This window comes from Lycorma delicatula, chromosome 1, assembly GCF_047948215.1.
Source record: "Lycorma delicatula isolate Av1 chromosome 1, ASM4794821v1, whole genome shotgun sequence".
NCBI classification, from domain to species: Eukaryota; Metazoa; Arthropoda; class Insecta; order Hemiptera; family Fulgoridae; genus Lycorma; species Lycorma delicatula.
In genome coordinates this window covers 310,596,068-310,616,220 of record NC_134455.1, presented here as the reverse complement: position 1 = coordinate 310,616,220, position 20,153 = coordinate 310,596,068, and the positions used below count along the sequence as shown (strand labels likewise).

Sequence of the window (20,153 nt, the reverse complement as noted above, 5' to 3'; positions counted from 1 at the left end):
GCCTACAACAATCTGTTAATATACTTGGGTACATCAGAACAAAATTGTAGAATGTAATCTTTTTCCCATCAGAAAGCTGTTTTTGAATTTCCCATAACAGAAAGAATTTTAACAGTTGATTTTCAACAAAGACTTAAACATGTGTACTCTGATACATGGATTGATTCAGAAATATAGAAAGGTGGTTAATAAAACATTGTAAAGGCAAGAATACTAACAACCAATATTAATCCATTAATATGACCCAGTAGTAACCCTGTTGTCCACTAATAACTGAATCTTTCTGTGTTTTTCTTTTGTTTGTTTTATAATTGGCAAGTTTTTGTTGTTGATTTGTTTTGTTGTAATTGCGTGCTGAACTCACTCTTTTGCCTTTAGGTAGGTAGTGGATTTCAGTTTCTTTCCATATTTTGTTTACTCAGTCTTGTTTGAGACTAATGTAAGATATGTTTTTGTTTTTTTGTTGTTTTTTGTTAGGGATAGTAGTACACCGATGAGAATGTTACATGTGACATTCGCATCGGTAGCATCCTGACTGAGACAAGAACAAGGCTGAGAGATGCCTTTTGTTGAGGTTTTGGTGACTTCCGGTAAAGCCCATAAGGGCAAGGTTCGGAGGGGGTGGCATGGCAACCACAACTGTGACATGGTGGGGGTCTTCCCCTATGGGATCAGGATAATCATAATAAGAAAAGATCTGATGCAATCAAGGTTTAGACAAAAGATTGCATGCACTTGGAAACCAGGTTATATTTAAATTATCTTACTTCTACCAGTTATTCTTTTTTTGGGGGGGGAGGGGCAAAGAACGCCTGCGTGTTATCATCGCCCGGAATTTTTTTTTATTAAAAAATAAAGAAAATAAAGCAAATCTAAAAGATGAATAAAACTTACAACTAATATCACAGATAAAATCTAAAATAAAACCAAAAGTGAATAGAATTTAACAAAGATAAATATCAGTATCGGTTATTCGACTCCTGTAACCATAAACTATAATAAACAATGATATCAACAAGTACAATAAATTTTAAAACAGCATCATCTTTGATGAGAAGGCTGAAGGTCTTGATTTTACACAATGACAAATACAATAACTGACACTTGTCAATAGTTGTAAATATTGTCACAGGTGGTCACTTTAGCAAGCATTTAATACAAGTAAAGTTTTTCAGTGCACTAGCTGCATTCAAGGACATGAGAGTCTGTTAAAATTTTCTATGAAAAATTAGAAATAATAATAAGAATGCTTGAAATCAATTAAAAAGGTTCTCTTTCCTTAACTTTGTATTTTTATTCAACAGTTTTCTGCTTCTCCAATAATTTGTATACCTTAATCTACATATTTTTTTCTTCGTTCTTAAATTTTATAAGTTTGAACACTAATCAATCCTTTAGGGAAAATTTTTAGTCATGTTTTTCTGGGGTAGGGCCTCAGAAAAACAATTAATAGGCAAATATTACAAATTGATAGACTAATACTATAAAACTTAGCAAACACACTTAAGCAAGCAAATACATTTTGCTGTAAAATCAAAATATTGTCAAACTATAGAACTCAATTATAAACTGTTACGTTACATTCAGATCATTTTGATCACTCAGACAGTAATGAAACATTGGGTATTAAAACAATAGTAATTTAAGGTGAGTTAGTGGGGTAGGTATGTCACAACATATAAGTTATTCTCAAAATTCTTGGTGCATTTGTAAATCTCTATGAAGTAGAACAGGAATAGTATAATAATAAAAAATAATAGTATAATAAACAATCTCTGTAATTAAATTTTTGTATTGCATCATATAATATTCATATATAATTTTTATTATTTTATTTAAAATAAAATTCCGCCATCACAAGATGATATATCAATAAAGAACACAAAAATAAATAAATTCATATTGTTATAAAATTTTGAATAATCTTTTGAGAGTGAAATGTAAATCTTTTGAAAATATACAAAAACATTAAGCTCCTTTTTCATAACTCAAGAGCATCTACTGCTTCTTGATAAAAATTAATGCATCAAACTTTAAGAATATCTAATATTATATATCTATCTTTTATAATATTTTTCCTAACTCTTTCTGAGCTAATACAAGAGGGATTTGGTATAACATTATTGCTGGATGCACTTTCTGACAGAACTACACTATAGATAATATCAGAACATAATGTAAATAAATAGTCACATCCACTAAGTATGGTGTTATTTAACTACTGTTCTTATTGGTAGAAGTATTAACGTACATGATACTGCTAATTTGAGAGAGTTTCTAATGAATAGCAGTATTTTATAATTTCGATATCAATACATGATATTTACTCCCTGCTGTATCATAATACAAAACATTTCTTTATTTGAGTTGGGTCTGCATTTAATCATTATTGTAATAGTGGGTTGTAGTTCAACTTTAAAATTAATATCTTGACTATCTGTTGGACTTTCTTAAATATCTTTAAACTGGTATATTAAATTGTTTTATGTTTCTTATGATCATGTTTATCAGCCAGTTATAAAAAAAATATTTTTGTAATATTTTTAAAAGTTGTGTAACATACACAAATATAGTTAGTATCTTTGTTGATAAAATATATGATTGTGTTAAATTTGTATAAATTTAATAATTGTATATCAATTATGAAAAAAAATAAAAATTAAATGAATTAAAAACAATAACTGTAATGTAAGTAGATTTAAAGTTCAAGTAATCTGATAATGAAAAAATAGTACAATTGAAAATGTCCACCATAAAACTAATAAACATGAATGACTCCAGCAAAGCGGCTGGAATAAATTAGCTAAATAGCTAAAGTTAACAATATAAAATGATTATTACAACTAACTTTAAACTTAAATATGATTGAATAGTAAGTATTCTCAGACTAAACTATTTTCTTTATTACAAAACAACAATACCATCTAAATTTCAACAACTTTTTTACTTGTGTAATGTTTATTTTACATTAAAATCAGCAATATATATATATATATATAATATATATAATTTTGCCAAACATGATTATAAAAATCATATTTTTTAGGGTAAATGACTTCTTTTTATAGTAATGCTTTAAATCTGTATTACTCCATTTAATCCAATCCTAAGCCAACTGATTATCTATCCAAACCTTTTACTTATGCACATTGTAATAACTGAAGTGGATAAGCTTCTGCTTTTGGTAATTCTCACCAAAATATAACTTTTTTCCCTTGCCTGTTATAATCATAACATATTTATTTTTATACTCTACTGTATAAATATAAACTGTATTTCCACAGTTGTATAAAGCTTTTTTTTTAAAAAAATGCACGAATTAAATTACCAAAATGGAAATTAATATTTTTAACACTCATATAATAAGCACATTGTATTTCAACTACCCAACGTTAAGTTTAGAAAAAATTGTGGACAGTCAAGTAATCTGTTCACAATTTAAAAATAACAGCAATACATTACATTTATAATTCACAATAGTAGATGCAAAATAGTAGAGCAACAATATACAGACAGAAAATTGTATTTTATTCTGCAACAATATTTTTTAAATGTAAACTAACCATGGTAATACATCCTAAAAATTTTGGTATCATATAGCCAACAAGCTCCTTGTTTACCACAGGCTGTTTCCCAAATAAGACAAGCTGAATCTACTACAGCACCATAAATTATAGGACATGGTACATTACCTGAAAAAAAAAAATATATATATATAATATCAAAATGCAAAATATAGTAGAGCATAAATGATGGAAGTTAGGTTTTTAATTCATAAATATTAAACTGAAAAATTTTATTGTAATTTATTGAAGGGATAAAAGAATTTATTAAAGGGATGGGATAAAAGAAATTACTTAACAGAAAGTAAAATAAGAACCAGAAGTGTATAACATTCCTAATTTTCTTCAATTATTACTTATGAACTTTAAGATAGCCTCAAACAATTTTAATATGCAAGTGTAGAAATGGCATATGTTTAAACATCTTTAAAAGCTGTCAAAATGGAGTCGTCAATTTCTGAAAATTTATTATTTCAATTTCAACAGTACAATTTTTTCAGTAAAAACAAAAATTCATCAATAAGTATACTACTTTCTTACATAATAAAGGGTCTTTTATATACAGAAAAAAAATAGCCATTCTGTTGTTGGGTTTCAATTAGATTATAATGAATTATTGAAACAAAGAAATAAAATCAAGTAATGCATGTTAACTGCGTTATCTTCAGTCACCATAAATCTGTTGTATTACATTTTTATCTATACTGGTATAACTAACTATCTTTGTATTTACATTATTAAACATTTCATTTTAATAACAAAAAGTCTATTACTTTGAATGTTTTAAGAAGATTCAATAGATTGCAGCACATAATAAAATTCATAATTTATTAGACAAAGGACAACTACAAAGAGCCGAAAATGAAAAATATAATATTTCTATGGCATAAACTCAATGAATTAAACATTGAATAGAAATAAAACTAGATTAAACTATACTCATTTATTGTAATAAAAGACAATAGGTATTAATCAAATAAAATAAATATTTCATTCTTTTATCAAAATGTGTACTTACCAAAGAGTCCAATAGCAAATTGTATTAGACCAAGAGCCATAGCTTTATCTCTAGGATCAACACAGCGAAGTATAAGTAACATGCTGCCTACCTCTGATGTTGAGTGAATAAAAACAAAGAGTGAGAAAAGCATAATGTACCACACAAAGCTGCTGCAATCTGACTCACAGTATCCAATACTGGCAATACCATCTGGCTGAACGCATAGGCAACCTGAAAACTGAAATTAAAACCTGTGTGTCATGAATATAATAAAAAGAAAAGTATGAAACTTGATAATATTAAATGTCACATTTCTTATATTAATATTATTATTTCTAGTATCTAGTATATGTAACATCAAAACAAAATAAACACAGTTATACCTATGTTGTTAATATTTTTAATGCAGGATTACTACTTTTAATAAATAAATAATTTTTTTACTATGAACTGTACTCGGTTATAAGTAAAAAATGTTTCTTTTTAAACTCACAACTCCACCGATCTCTATGGGTGAGTGGTAGCACCTACACCTTTCACCCTTTCTCTTTTTCCTTTTTAGCCTCTGGAACCACCATAAGGTTTACTTCAGAGGATGAATGAGGATGATATGTATGACTGTTAATGAAGTGCAGTCTTGTACAGTCTCAGGTTGACCATTCCTGAGATATGTGGTTAATTAAAATCAACCCAACCACCAAACAGTGTCGGTATCCATGTCTTAAATATGTTTAAAAGAAACTGCCTTTACTAGGGTTTAAACATTAGAACTCTTGACTTTGAAATCAGCTAATTTGTAATGACGAGTTAACCATTAAACCAGTTCAGTGGGCTACATCTTTCACCCAGAAAGTTGGTGTGAATCCTAGTCAGAAATGGTATTTTTTCTTCACTATATTTCCATTGCATATTCTCATACACTTCAAGCTTACTTAAAATTACCTTGCACTCATTTTGGCAACTCCCATACAGAGTTACTTTAATATGTTACATTTTACAATAGATAAAATTATATGTACGTACACAACTAGACTACAAAATCAAACTCTGTAATTTTTACTAAATTCCACATTACTCTTCATTTATCAATTTTTGAAGATGCCCCTGAATAAAAATCCTGGATTCACTCCTGCATAAGTGAAAGAAAAAAAAGATTTTAGTTATGGTGTGTCCCTAAAAGAATCATCCGATTTTAAAATTTCATAACTATTCAGCTTTTATCTGTTTTAATCGAGCAAAGTACCATTAGAAAGAGGGAACTCTTGAGTTTCACGCAGTTGCCGCTAGATAGCACTAAAACTACATTCACTTCAGTGTTAGAGAAAATGGCGACTCTACAACAGAAATCATTTTGTGTTTTATGCATCAACAGTGTGAATCTGTAATTACTGTTCAGAGCTATTACTCTTACTTTTCAGAGTTATTACTGTTCAGAGTGCTTAGTGAATATGGTATTGAACCTCCTACCGCTTAGAGTATTAGGCAATGGTATAGACAAATTAAAGACATGGTCTGTCTGTGTAAGGGGAAGTCAAGTGGTTGACTCCAAGTGTCAGATGAAAATGTGGAGCACATCCGTCAGAGTTTCTTACATAGTCTTCGAAAACCAACTTGTGTCAGTAGAGAACTAAACATTACCAGAATGTGTATATGGCGTGTTTTGCATCGATGTTTGCTTATGAAATCTTACAGAATATAGTTACTACAAGCTCTTTATGAAGTTGATAAACAACAATGTGTGGAGTTTTGTGAATTTTTCCTTAACAAGGTGACAGAAGATGACACGCTTAGTGTTTAATGATGAAGCTACTTTTCATTTAGGTGGGAAGGTAAACAGCCACAATGTTAGAATACTGGGTATGGAGAAGCCACATGAATTTGTACACCATGTGAGAGACTTTCCCTAAGTTAATGCTTTTTTGTGCAGTTTCTCAGGAAAAGGTGTATGGTTCCTTTTTTTCTTAGAGAATACTGTTACAGGAACAAAGTATCTCAATAAGCTTGAAAACTGATTTTTCCCTCAGTTAGAGGCTAATTTTGAAGATTTCATTTTCCAGCATGACAGAGCACCACCTCACTGAATTCTATACATTCAAAAATGTTTGAATGATAGGATTCCTCAATGATGGATCAGCCATACGGGACCTAATGATTCGGCTTTACATCACTGGCCTCCAAGATCACCAGACCTCGCTGAGTGCAATTTTTACTAGTGAGGTTTTGCAAAAAATTCCATGTGCCTCCCCTTCCAGCTACAGTGGTCGAACTGCAGAACCACATAACAGCACCCGTGGCAACAGTGAACAGAGAAATGTTGCTAAGGTGTGGGATGAATTTGACTACTATGTGAATGATGCCTTTCATCCCAAGGGGGACAAATTGAGCACCTGTGACTTGGTATGTAAAAAAACTTCATAAATAAACCTTAAATACAAAATTAATCTTAAGTTTTTATATTCAATATTGTTCAAAATATAAACAATTCCAATCAGATGATTCGTTTTGAGACATGCTTTATATGAGGGTAAGTCAATTATTATCTGCAATTTACTTATATTTATTTTATGTTGGTAGTACTGTCATGTTGTGTAGATGACGCGTGTGTGGTTTAATTGTTGTTATGTCTCTGCAGGTTTGATGTTTTTTTTGGGGGGGTGAAAAATGCCTGCGCGTTATCATTGCCCAGAATTTTTTTTTATTAAAAAATAAAAGAAAATAAAGCTAATCTAAAAGATGAATAAAACTTACAACTAATATCACAGATAAAATCTAAAATAAAACCAAAAGTGAATAGAATTTAACACTGTTCAAGATGGGTGTAAAGGGCCCATTCCTGGATAACAAAAAGACTAAAAAGAAAACTAAAAACTATAAAAGATCTAACATAAAAAATATACACAACAATATTAATTTTTTTGTATTAACCTAGTACCACACAGAAATAGAAACATCCGGTTTAAAATTTCATTATCATTGTACAAGACACCACGGATGTTTCTGGGTAGATTAAATTTACGACGCAACGCCGCATAACGTATGCAATCTATGAGTATGTGGTGCACAGTCATGTAGCAGTTGCATCATGTGCATAGGGGTGCGTGTCTTTCTGACATCAGATACTCGTGTGTGACCCTCGTATGTCCTATTCGCAATCGACAGAGAACTACTTCCTCATGCCAAATTTTTCTGCATGAGGAGTCCCATGGCAACACAGAATCTTTAATCTGCTGGAGTTTATTATCAATGGTAGCCGTCCAGTCACCTTACCACCTTGCTCTTAGTGATTGTTTTATATAATTAATAAGATCAGAAGTAGCAACTCGGGTGGTGAAAGGAGGCTGATTACATGCTTCTTTGGCAGCAGAATCTCCATGTTTATTATCTGGAATCCCTATGTGGATAGGGACCCAGTAAAAACTTACTTCTGTGCTGCGATTGTTCAATTCAGCAACTGCGTTGTAAATTTCAATGATGATAGGATGTTTGGAATAAAAGTTTTTTAAGGCTTGGAGAGCACTACACTAGTCGCTGCACATAAGAATGTTTCTATATTTAGGGTTAATGATATTTAGAGCCTTATTTATAGCATATAGTTCAACGGTAAACACACTTGTAATACGGATAGACCAAACATATAAGTTCTTTCATTGACAACAAATGCACAACCAACGGTATCGTTTTGTTTCGATCCATCAGTGTATACCACTGCGTCTGGGTTCATTTTGGAGAGAACACACTGAAACATTTGCTGGAAGACAGTAGGTAATGTTGATAGTTTATTGTATGTCGTAAGGTCAAAAATAAAATTTATAAGGTTTATTCCCCACAGAGGATATGAGCACGGATTCGATGGAAAGAATGACTGTGTCAACATTTATATGCTGCAGCAGACATCGGGTATGGACACCTACAGGTGCAGTACAACATGGACGGTCCTTATACTTTCATAAATTAGGATATCTAAGGACTGAGTCAAAAGCCGGTTGATTTGGCTGTCCTTTGAGACGAGCATAATAAGATATTAAAAGCTGGTCTCGTCTATCCCAAAGTGATGGTTCACCATAGTCTACAAGTAAGCTTGCAACAGGGGTTGACTTAAACGTGCCTGTGGCAAGCCTAAGGAAAGCATGATGTACACCATCCAGCATTTTAAGCACGGTTTGATGAGCTGAAGAGTAGGTGACACAACCATAATCTAAACGGGAATGAACAAAGGAATAGTAAAAACGTATCATAAATGACCGATCGACTCCCCAATTGGTGTTGCAGGTTTGATGCTGCTAGGTTAGTTCCATTATCACTGCCCTGTCGTTAACCATGGTTGCTCCACTTTCTATTTGCACCAAAGAAGAGCAATGTTCAGTGATCTGTTTTTTGTGGTCAGAAGGTGTATCAGGGGCCAAAATTCATCGACTTTCGGCCCCTGACTTTTGGTACAGTATGGGAACAGTGTGTTGCCGCAACGGGGTGTCTACAAATGGATTGAAAAATTCAAAAATCGTTGCACAAGTGTTACGCATGATGAAGGAGCCGGATGACCGTTTACCACCACAAATGAGGAAAACATTGAGTGTGCACGTGACATGGTTTTCTTAGACAGACAAGTAACTATTGATGAAGTGGCACATTGTCTCCAAATTAGTCATGGTTCTGCCTACAAAATCATCCACAACAGACTTGGCTTTCATAACGTTTGTGCAAGATGGGCCCCAAAACAACTCACACACGCTTTGACATCTACCAAAAATATTTGGATCGCTATTGTAACGAACGGGACTTCTTAGACAGAATCATCACTGGTGACGATACATGGATCCATCATTACGAGCCGGAGAGTATGGAATGGAAACATCCAAATTCGCCCTGCAAAAAAAAGTTCATTACCTAACCATCCACAGGAAAACTGATGCTTATGGTTTTTTGGGCCTCACAAGACCCAGTACTGGAACATTATGAGGAAAGGGGAACGACAATAAACAGTGCATGTTACAGTGAGATGCTTACTGCCAAGCTGAAGCCTGCAATTCGAAGGAAACTTCGACGACTGCTGTCAAAAGGTGTTGTGTTGTTGTACGACAATGCCCATCCACATACTGCTGCCCACACTGCTGAAACGCTCCAGAAACTTAACTTTGAAGTACTGACTCATCCTCCATATAGTCCTGATCTTGCCCCTTCTGACTACCACTTGTTTTGTCCACTCAAAGAGACATTAAGGGGCCGTCGATTTACCTCGGACGAAACAGTGAAAGAAGCAGTGAATTCCTAGTTTGCAGCTCAACCGAAAACCTTCTTTTATGAGGTCATCAGGAAGCTTGTGCAATAATGGACCGAGGGCGTTGAAATGCAAGGGAACTATGTTGAAAAATGATGTACATGTATGTTTCCTATTTATGTTGCAATAAAATGTATAACTACATTGCAGATAATAATTGACTTACCCTCATATAAGAATGATAATGATATTAATCATCAGTAGGATTTTAATTACCAATGAAGGATTGTATGGCATTATTAGATTACAACTTGGTATCCTAACAAAATAAATTTATGTTGTATTTATATCATACTTTCCATAAGAAAATAAACTATCTTTGATTAATTAACCAAGGAATTCATTTACTTAAAATTTAAATGGCCATTGTAAAATAAAAAAAAATTGTTTATATAAAAATTTGCCAAATTTATTTTTTTACTTTCTCTTTAAAGCAAACCTAAAGACTTCAATAAAAAGCATAGGAAGAGTCAAAGAAATTTACATTAATATGCAATACTACTAAACATAGTATTATTGTATGATACACATAACTACCACCAACAGATAACAATATTATGTATATTGCCTCACGCAATATAATCTAATACAGTAAACCTAGTTTTATGAGGAAAGAAGTTCATTAGTAAAAACAGAATGCATTACCAGTTAGTAGGCTGAATGGATCACTGCAAAAATATAATACTGAATGTTTTATAAAATTAAATACTTGTTTACACATAGTTGACATAGATCATCACATCACATAAAATTAAAACAAAATCTAATTACTTAGTATAAAATTTAAAGTAAAATTCTGGGAAAGTGGAAAAATATTTAATAATTTTTACACTGCTGTTAAAAAAAGATGAAGAAAATAAAAGGTGGTAAGAAAAAATGTATAAGCAAATTCTATTCTGATTTGTATATTATTTGGTTCTAAAAGATATAAAGAAGAATAAGGCAGCTAGATTTATTATATCTTCAAATTTCTCATTGTTTGGATAAAGTGTAGAAGAACTGAGTAATATAAACAAATTTATATGAACAATTTACATGATTGAAGAAGTATTCTCAGATTCTAATATTTCAGTAAATTTATTATATTTGAAAGAACATGAGTAGAAAATTTTTATTATTACTCTACTGTAAATTTAGCTTTTCATGCTTTCAAATTAAATTGAATAACTTATGGAAATGCCACTACTGGCACCTACCTACAAAGTGATTTCACTCTCACTTAATATTGGTTTCTATTTTCTACTGAAAAGGAAGCTTCATGAAGTGAGTAGATTATAAAAGAGGTAAAATTATAAAAGTAAGAAATTTGTAAAAGAATTATGTAATAAGTTACACAGACAGAACTTTTAGCTCTTGAATTAATTTAAGAAAATAGTCTGAAGAAACACAGCAACTTACTTGGAATTTAATGATCTTTAAAAAACATTTTATACTTTATAATGTAAAACATTGTGGAATATTTTAGATTGAATGAACAGAATTTAAATATTCTACATGATTAGCACAGGATAGTAAGGAATACGATTTTTAAATCAGTCAGTAGACTAATGATTAAAAGAAGAAAGCTTAACTAAACTGTAAGAGAAAGATTAAAGGGAGACATTAATCTAAACTGTAAGAGAAAGATTAAAGGGAGACATTAATCTATCTAGCGTCATTATTTTTTATAGCATAATTTTGACAACATAATTCGGCAGTTTTTTTGTTGGTTTAATAAGTAAACAAATTTATAGTTTTATTTCTACTGTCAAGTATTTATAAGAAATTATATGAATTTAATTCATTAAATGTGTATTTACAACAATAATAAACAAGTTCACTTGTATACTTAATATTTCAGTCTTCATGTTAACAGCAGATAAATTAATGCAATTGTTTTAAAATAAATTTAGTAGGAAGATTCTTACTTCAACAGCTTTTCCATTTTCTGTAGTAAGATTCTGGCAGCCTGCGTGACAAGCAGAAAAATATGTTTGCCCATCATCTCCACAAATAGGACTGAATTTCGTAAGATCACACTCACAACTTGTCTGACAAACTGGTTCAAATTTCGGTAAACTATAACAACAAGAAAAACTGATTATACATTTCTTAAATATGTCATATTCATTATTTTTAATACAAGAAAAAACTGATTATACATTTCTTAAATATGTCATATTCATTATTTTTAATATTAAAATTATTTAAAATGACTGAAGTACTATATTACTACATTTCTCCAAAAAAATGAAATTTTTAAAAGTTTACCATGATTTCAAACAAATGTTAAAACAGTGACTCAAGAAGTTTAAAAAAAAACATATAAAATAAAAAAAGTAAAATATGTTAGAATAATAATGATCAATCCAGTAAAAATTACTAAAATGTCAAATTACAAATTATTTTAAAAAAGTATATAATTCCTTTTGTACCTCATTAAGGATTGATAATGGAAAACATTTTGAATGAATTTTATGTAATTGCAAAAGGTTTATACATCTAAAAAATTTTCAGTCGTTTTTAAGAAATGTAAAAAATAATTAATTATGAATTCTTTTTAATGAAGAACTCAAAACATAATTTTTTATAAACTAAATCAAAAGAAAACCAAGCAAATTAGTTAGTGATAAAGCTACAAAAAGTAAATTAGTATAACTTTATCCATGACTGGACAGAACAGAACTTGACAAAACAGAACAGTGAAGAAACAGAAAATGTCGTATTTACATTTGTCTAATTTCAATTGATTAAAGAAAATACAGTTTTTATTTTTTGTAATAATTAATTATTTAATATAATTATTTTTTTGTAATAATTAAAGAAATACTTATTCATATAATAAAATTATAATTAAATTTTCTAATGAAATTATAGGGTATGATAATTAGGTATGATTAAACAATAAAATTAATAATAAACATTGTGTTTCTTCTCCTATTCTACAATTATGGCATAAAAATAAATGACTAAATACAAAATAATTAAATAAAATACTTTATTTGTTATAATTTGCGTTCATTATTTTGTTTAAACACATGTATTATGTCAGGAATCCTAAATAAATTTCATTAGAAAATTTAATTATAATTATATTACATGAATAAGTATTTCTCTAATTATTCCGTTCAATAGTCAAAGCTGCTGTATTTTCTTTAATCAACTGAAATAAGACAAATGTAAATATGATATATTCTGTTTTTTTATAGTTCTGTTTCTTCACTGTTCTATTTTTTCATTGTTCTGTTTCTTCATGTTCTGTTTTATCAAGTTCTGTTCTGCCATAGAACCAACTTTATATGTAAAGTTGTTTAACGTATTTAATTTAACAAATTACAATATTTCAGTTGTTACTTATCTTAAAAAATATGAAATATTTTATGCTTCTAGTAATTATGTATTTGTTTGCACTTCTGCTTCATTTTACTTACACAAAAGAATATTCCTTGGTTGACCAGTTAGTATAGTGGTTAGTATACAACCTTTGAGGTCACTTAGTTTCAGGTTTAATCCCGAGTTACAAGTCTAACATTTTTTATCCATATTTTCTTCTTAATGGTAATACATTCAAAAGCACATCTAACAACATTATGAAATAAAACTCTACTAAAATTAACTGTAATCACTGGGAAATCAATAACATTTAATGTTTAATGTATTTTTTATACACTTAAAAAGTCTTAAACATTTCCTTGTCTTTGCATCTATACCAGTGGAAATTTCTTATTCCGTCTTCATGATTTATCTATGTTAATTTTCAATTGTATTCAATTATTCTAAAACATTCTTTTATTATTTTCACATTCTGTGATTTTAAAATTAATTCTGTAGTCAACTTCCTCAATTTCATTGAAGCCTTTTTCACTATTATCTATATTTCGACAGGGATTTGACAGAGCTAATAATGATTAGAAAATTTAAATGGCCACCATTGTGCAATTTTAACAGTTAAAAATTTCTGAATTATTTATTTTGTAGATGTTATCGGGTACGTGTACCCAAATTTCATTAAAATATCTCAATCCGTTCATAAGATATAACATTTCATTGAAAATGTACAAAGTGGCAGATAGAGGAAACAAAGCAAGATAACGTGAACTTTTTTATTTATTTCCATGTCCTGAATCAGTCCCTTAAATTTGGTTTACACCTCCTGGAACACTCTGTATATAACAATATAAATTGCTACATTTACAAAAAAACATAATTTCGCATCACTAAAACACGATTTAATTTCTTTCTTGTAATACTTAACATTAGTGGTTCAAAACTGTTAATTGCTGATTTCCATGGTGGAATGGCAGCATTTTAGCCTTTCATCTGGAGGACCCAGGTTCGAATCACAGTCAGGCATGGCATTTCCATACATTGCAAAATTTCATTTTCAAATCCCACGCATAAGCTTCAAGCTTTTGGTAAAATCATCAAGCAAAAAAGAAAAAACCATTAAAATTACATACTAATATCAGATCTATTTGTTCCACTTCTGGCAACTATGTCCTCAAGCTGCTCTAACATTTTTTTTTTTTTTTAGAAATAAGAAATGACTTTTGGAACTTATTCCATGAAAAGAATGTCATTATCAATTTCATAAATCTTTTGATAAATCTTTTTCCAGGTATCACCTCGTTAACTGAAACAAGATAGTATTTAAGGCCAATGATGTTTAATTGATTAACTTGATATTTAAGAGTCAGAATCTTTCAATCATAATTCTATAAGATACATTCTTGTTGATAAATTAACAAATACTTCTGAACATTAATATTACGATAAAAAATAAAAATAATTAAATTAGATTCAGTAAGTGCCTGAACGATTTTAATTACAAATTATCCATTTTCAGTATACATTTAATGAAGTATAACAAATAGTAATATTCCAATTAAATATACAATAATAGTATAGTAAACACAGAGATCCAATAAATATGAAAAGTACATGTACAAGAGTGTTTTACACACTTCTATAAATGTGTAAAAGAAATGAATCAGTAGCATATCAATCGTAAATAAAACCATCTGAACTCTTACTTGGATTTTTATATAAATACATATTTTTTAAAATTTAATTTACCATGAATATTCTATGATTGCTGGTAATTCTTACCCATCAATGTGGCGAAGACCAGCTATGTCATCCATTGGGCAGCCAATAAACATTAATATGCCCATTCCTGTAAAAAAAGCATGTTTATTGATTTCATCACTAAAATAAAATCTAATCAAAAAATAGTTTTAAAAACATTAGTTTTTAGATTTTTTTTTAATATAATATAACTTGTTTTTATAAGTTGAAATAAAAAGAGTAGAATAGGAAAGAGAAAAGAAGTGAATTAGTCAAACTCAAAATCTTTTATATTTTCATTTCACAACTGAATCCAATTTAAGTCTCATTACTTTCCGAGTTTCTTTGCTGCAGTATGTTAATAAAGAGAGACTTCTTTTGCTTCTTGATTATACCATGGGATTTGATGATATTAATATTTGATACATACACAGAAAAGATACATAAAACATACTTAAAAAAAGAAACAAATATAACTTTGACAATGAAATTTTGATAGAATATTTTGCTTATTTGTAAAATACATTCAGATTCTTGAGTGAAGTGTAAAAAGAGTTAGATAATAAAAATGATGAAGTAAGTGAATAGATATTTTTTTATGTCAATATGTTGTAAAGTATAATTACAGTAAAATTAAATTATTGCCATTTTGTTATATATAATCTTACAAGTATATTCAATAACTGACAGTAAAATTTATTTTTATAAGGTAAAATTATAAGCATAAGAAAAATAAAATTTACACCAATTTGATTACAGAGTGAAATATGAAAATAATGTATGGTATGATTCAATTATTTATTTGAACAAATTTATTATGAGCAATTCTATTAACATATCAGCACTGAAAAACCATGAATAAAAAGTGAAATAAAATAATCTTATTTTACTGCGTCTGAGAAATGTAATAATATTAGAATAGTTTATGCATCTGAAATCATTTACTGATTACTATTTTTTAAGAAAAAGTTTAGATAAATTTATTATTGTTATCTTAATCAACTAAAATAAAAAAAATTAACATAAGAATATCTAAAATTTTATTAATACAACATCCTTTTACATTCCGTAGTCTGAAGGAAAGGTTTTCATAAATATTTTTTGTATCTCAGAGCTGTTTCAATGTCCCATTCTGGAGTTATAGCTGGTTTTAATTAATATTAATGAATCTCAAAAATGAAAGATTACAAATAATTTAACACATAGATATTATTCGGGATATAAAAAACCAAATATTAAAAGAAGTGTGGAGAAGAAATTTTTTTATTAAAACTAATAAGAGTAATTCATTTGATTAAAAAAAAGATTCACAAAATTCAATGATAATAATAAAAACTGAGACAGTAAGTTAGGTTTTAAATTTAAATTTAAAAAGTGTTTTAAATTTTAAAAGGCATCAATAAGTTAGAAGATAACAAAAGACTGAATATAAAGATTATTATGTAAATATGAAACCAATTAATACGGGTAGACTTGCTCGCAATTATTATCCAATTATAATTTGTTCATTTTTAAGCTTTTCATGATATTTTTAATTTATTCATGAATTTAAAATAATGTATATTCTTATAAAATGAATTAACTTGTAGTTAAATAACTAAAGAAAGATAATCTAAAATTTTAATATTAAAGAAATATATATAATAAATTTGTTTTAAAGGTAATCAAACTGCTGCTTTAAAGTTTTTCTTTTTGCTATAATAAGAGTGCTATAATGTGTTTCATTGAATTACTAATGTAGAAAATAGGGTATTTTTAAATGATCTTACCAAATGCATATACAACAGCAGTGAAAGCAATCCATGCAGCAACAAATCTTGCATTTGGTTTCACTCTTAAAATAAACACACCAGATATAATTATTCCCAATCCCATCACAAGAATTCCACCAATTCCTGTAAAAATAAAACAGATTCATAATACAAACATTGTCATTGTAATAACAATTATTCAACTATATTATTTTTCCACCATATTATTTTATTTATTAATCTTTTTTTCTCTAACAAGTCATAACATGGGAATATTATTAAACCTATAAACCTCTATAACCTATAAACCTTTTGTTTAAACAAAACAAAAAACAAAGAAACTGAACCAAATTTTTACAAACACATTTACAATAATGTATTTCTAAAATTTTTAAGTTCACATGTAGACATCTTTGGTTCTAAGACAGTCTAGTACCTCTTGATTGATATTGTCTAAATTTTCTTTGAGTTAGTCATGTATTTAGATTGTGGAGAAAAAATAATTGGTAGAAATTTAAATGTATAGTTCATATAATATATTGTGATGTGTTTCTAATTTCATAATGTTCATGTGTGTTAAATATGATGTTTTTTTTATCTATGTGTAAGGTTGCTGTCAATACTAGAGGATATGAATCTATGAAATAATTAGAAAATATTGACTCTATGTTGCTATGGAGAACTTTTTAGTGTTCATTATTTTTTTGTTTAAAGCTACATCTTGTTTGACCAAAGTAAAATTTTATCCAGTCGAGGTAGTTCATTTTATATATTCCTGGGGTACTTAGAACATATTCTAAATGTAATATTTTGTTTGTTGTTCTGAAGGTGTATTATATAATTTTTTTTTCAGTTTATTAGCTATTTTCTCTGATTTTTTTTATGTATCTTAATATAATATACTTTTTGTTTTATTTTCCTTTTTATTTAATTTTTTCTTGGAGTGTGTCAATGAAAACTTTATATCCATTTGAATTTGCTAGGTATTCTGTAGTGCTGTTCTTCTTTTATCTGGGGTAGGTTGGTTTGAGTTGTTATGAACGAGAATTACTTACTGTTACACTAAAAAGTGTGGTTTTTGTTGTTATTTGATGGTGAGATTAAGAAAATTTATTTTTTTATCGAGTTCATTTTCAATTGCAAAATTTAATTTCTAGAGTATTCTGTTTATGTAGATAAACAAAATACTGCACAGTTTGTTTATGTGCAGTAGACTATACATGGGGACATCTGTTGCCTTGGTACAAATGATTGTCAGTATCATAACATATCTGTACTAGGAAGTTACATTGCAAGAATATTTGTTATTTGAAAGAATTTGAGCATATTTGTTGAAAGAATTCTGCAAAGGATGCTGGAAATACCATAGAGCTAAAATAATATTTGCTTTAGAATTAAAATAATTTTATTTTATAACACTGGTTATTATATTTGTTATTTTTAGGGTATGTTCTTTTACTTTATTTTCCTTAAGTTTATTTTTAAAAATGCAGATTGTTTCTATTATGGGCATGTTAATGTGTCAGTTTTCTTTGTCAAATGATTCTTTCTAATGTTGAGTTTTGAATTCTGCTTAATTCAGTAGCATTACCATTAGGTAGCTTTAAATAGCGGCACCAATCATTGAAGATGGTTGCAAGAGCAATTGAAAATATTTTGAAGTAAGTTATTAAAAAACATTTATAAAATTTGATTGAGTTTATGTTTTTAGTTTCCAAATTTAAATAATTTTCATCGCTGATCAACATGGACAAACACAACAAATTCTCAGAGTATCTTAAGAAAAACCATAGCAGAAAGAAATCCATAATTATTCAATCCATGTTTCATTAACACTTTTCATTGATGCCATTTCTTACAAAATATTCAATATAAATAAAACTAAATAACTGACACTAGACTATTGAACAGAGATAAATTAACAGTGGTACTAGCCAGCTACAATTAAACAAAAATAAATTAACATATGCAATTTTTAAACATAATTAATAGTGTGTTGTCTGATTGAATATAATTTAACACTCTAAAACATTTAACTCTAATGGAAACAAATAGGCCAAAATCGGTCAGTTCAGTAAAAAAGTGTTATTTATACTGCAATCTAAATTTTTTTCAATGTTGATATTGTTGTGGTTGTCTGCAAGAGGCTAGCTAGCAAATCACAGTCTTTGTGGTAAACAATCTTATAGATGGTACAATTGTGACCATACAAACGAACGCATGTGCAATGGTTGTCACCCAGTGAGAAATGATTAACTGTAATATAACCTCTGACAAGATATTAATATCTTATTTGTGCATGTAACAGAGATGTAATAAATTACATTAGATATGTATAGTGTAATAAAGACTAGATTAACATTTAAAACAACAGCTATGCTACAAAAAGTACCAAATAATTCACAAAAACATTTTATTAAAAGAAAAAATATGGCAAAGGAAGTGAATAAAATAAAGTATAATCATAAGTAAAGTTGTTAAATGCTCATGAAAACTAGTACATTGTAAATTTATCAGAGTCCAACTAAACCACATTACTTATGTGAAAATTAATTATCAAAGAGCTGCACCATTACAGACAGTCAGATGGCTGTTTTTTTCCAACTTACCGTATATTGACCATGATGTTCAGAAAAAATGATCAGACCTGCATAATACTCTTTCTGTTACATTAAATTTCTGGTACTTTTTCAACAGATATATCTTATTTCTCCCAGAATATTAATGGTTTTTCCATATTACTTTAATAGAGATAGTTAAAAAAATTTACCATAAATTCAATAAATTTAGTTGAATTAACAAAAAACTAGTGTTTATTACATTTTTATTCATAATTTATTTAACTTTTAGTACTGTTTAAAAAATTATTGTTTACTATGAATAAAAATTGATTGTATTTTCTTAAATCCCTAAAATTTAGCATTTTTAGTCTTAATGCATTTTCAATGATCAATGCTTCTTAGCACAACTGTTTTGCTATTTTATGGGAAAAATAGCATCATTATTAACATAGTCTTCTTCTTGCAGAAGTACATAGTGATTGTCACTGCTATCATTTTTTCCAACAATTTTCTCAGAATATTCAATTTCTACTTTATTATCAACATTGTTTATGTGTTCAATTCCATAAATAATGTTTAAGATGGCCTGACTGAGGCACAGTCATTCCCATTGTAATTGCTACGGTCTAGTTATTTTATGAATAACAAGTTTCCCATGCCAAGCTTACAAAGAAAAGTTATAAGTAAAGTGGTTTCCCATTGCATTTTCTTCAATGATCTGATACTGTTGTGTATCAGTATACCAAGTCAGCTAAAATAAAAGTGATATCTTACAAGTGAACCTTCATAAATATTCTGCTCAAATGTTGGTTGGATAATGAATAATTCCTATATAAGAAAAAAGTTTTAGCTTTAGCTGTAGCTAGTATCACTTGTAGTTCAAATGATTTACACACATCACAATTATAAAAAAGACTGAAATAGTGTAAAGTAACAAATTAACATACACTTTTCAAT

The 20,153-nt window shown here is 28.8% G+C and overlaps 1 protein-coding gene across 4 annotated transcripts in view; it reads right to left on the bottom strand.

Annotated features, from left to right (window-relative positions):
* The window catches only part of LOC142333902 (solute carrier organic anion transporter family member 74D-like), a 280,479-nt gene that overhangs the window by 8,550 nt on the left and 251,776 nt on the right, over positions 1-20,153 (bottom strand). For all 4 annotated transcript variants that reach the window (XR_012758744.1, XR_012758745.1, XM_075381498.1 and 1 more), the window contains exons 3-7: positions 16,654-16,779; positions 14,927-14,993; positions 11,746-11,896; positions 4,582-4,801; positions 3,564-3,692 (exon numbers count right to left, since the gene is read on the bottom strand). Coding sequence is in view for 2 of the 4 variants with exons in the window: in XM_075381498.1 (XP_075237613.1) it covers positions 3,564-3,692; positions 4,582-4,801; positions 11,746-11,896; positions 14,927-14,993; positions 16,654-16,779 (693 nt within the window). In the remaining 2 variants the exon portion in view is untranslated. The remainder of the gene's footprint in view (positions 1-3,563; positions 3,693-4,581; positions 4,802-11,745; positions 11,897-14,926; positions 14,994-16,653; positions 16,780-20,153) is intronic.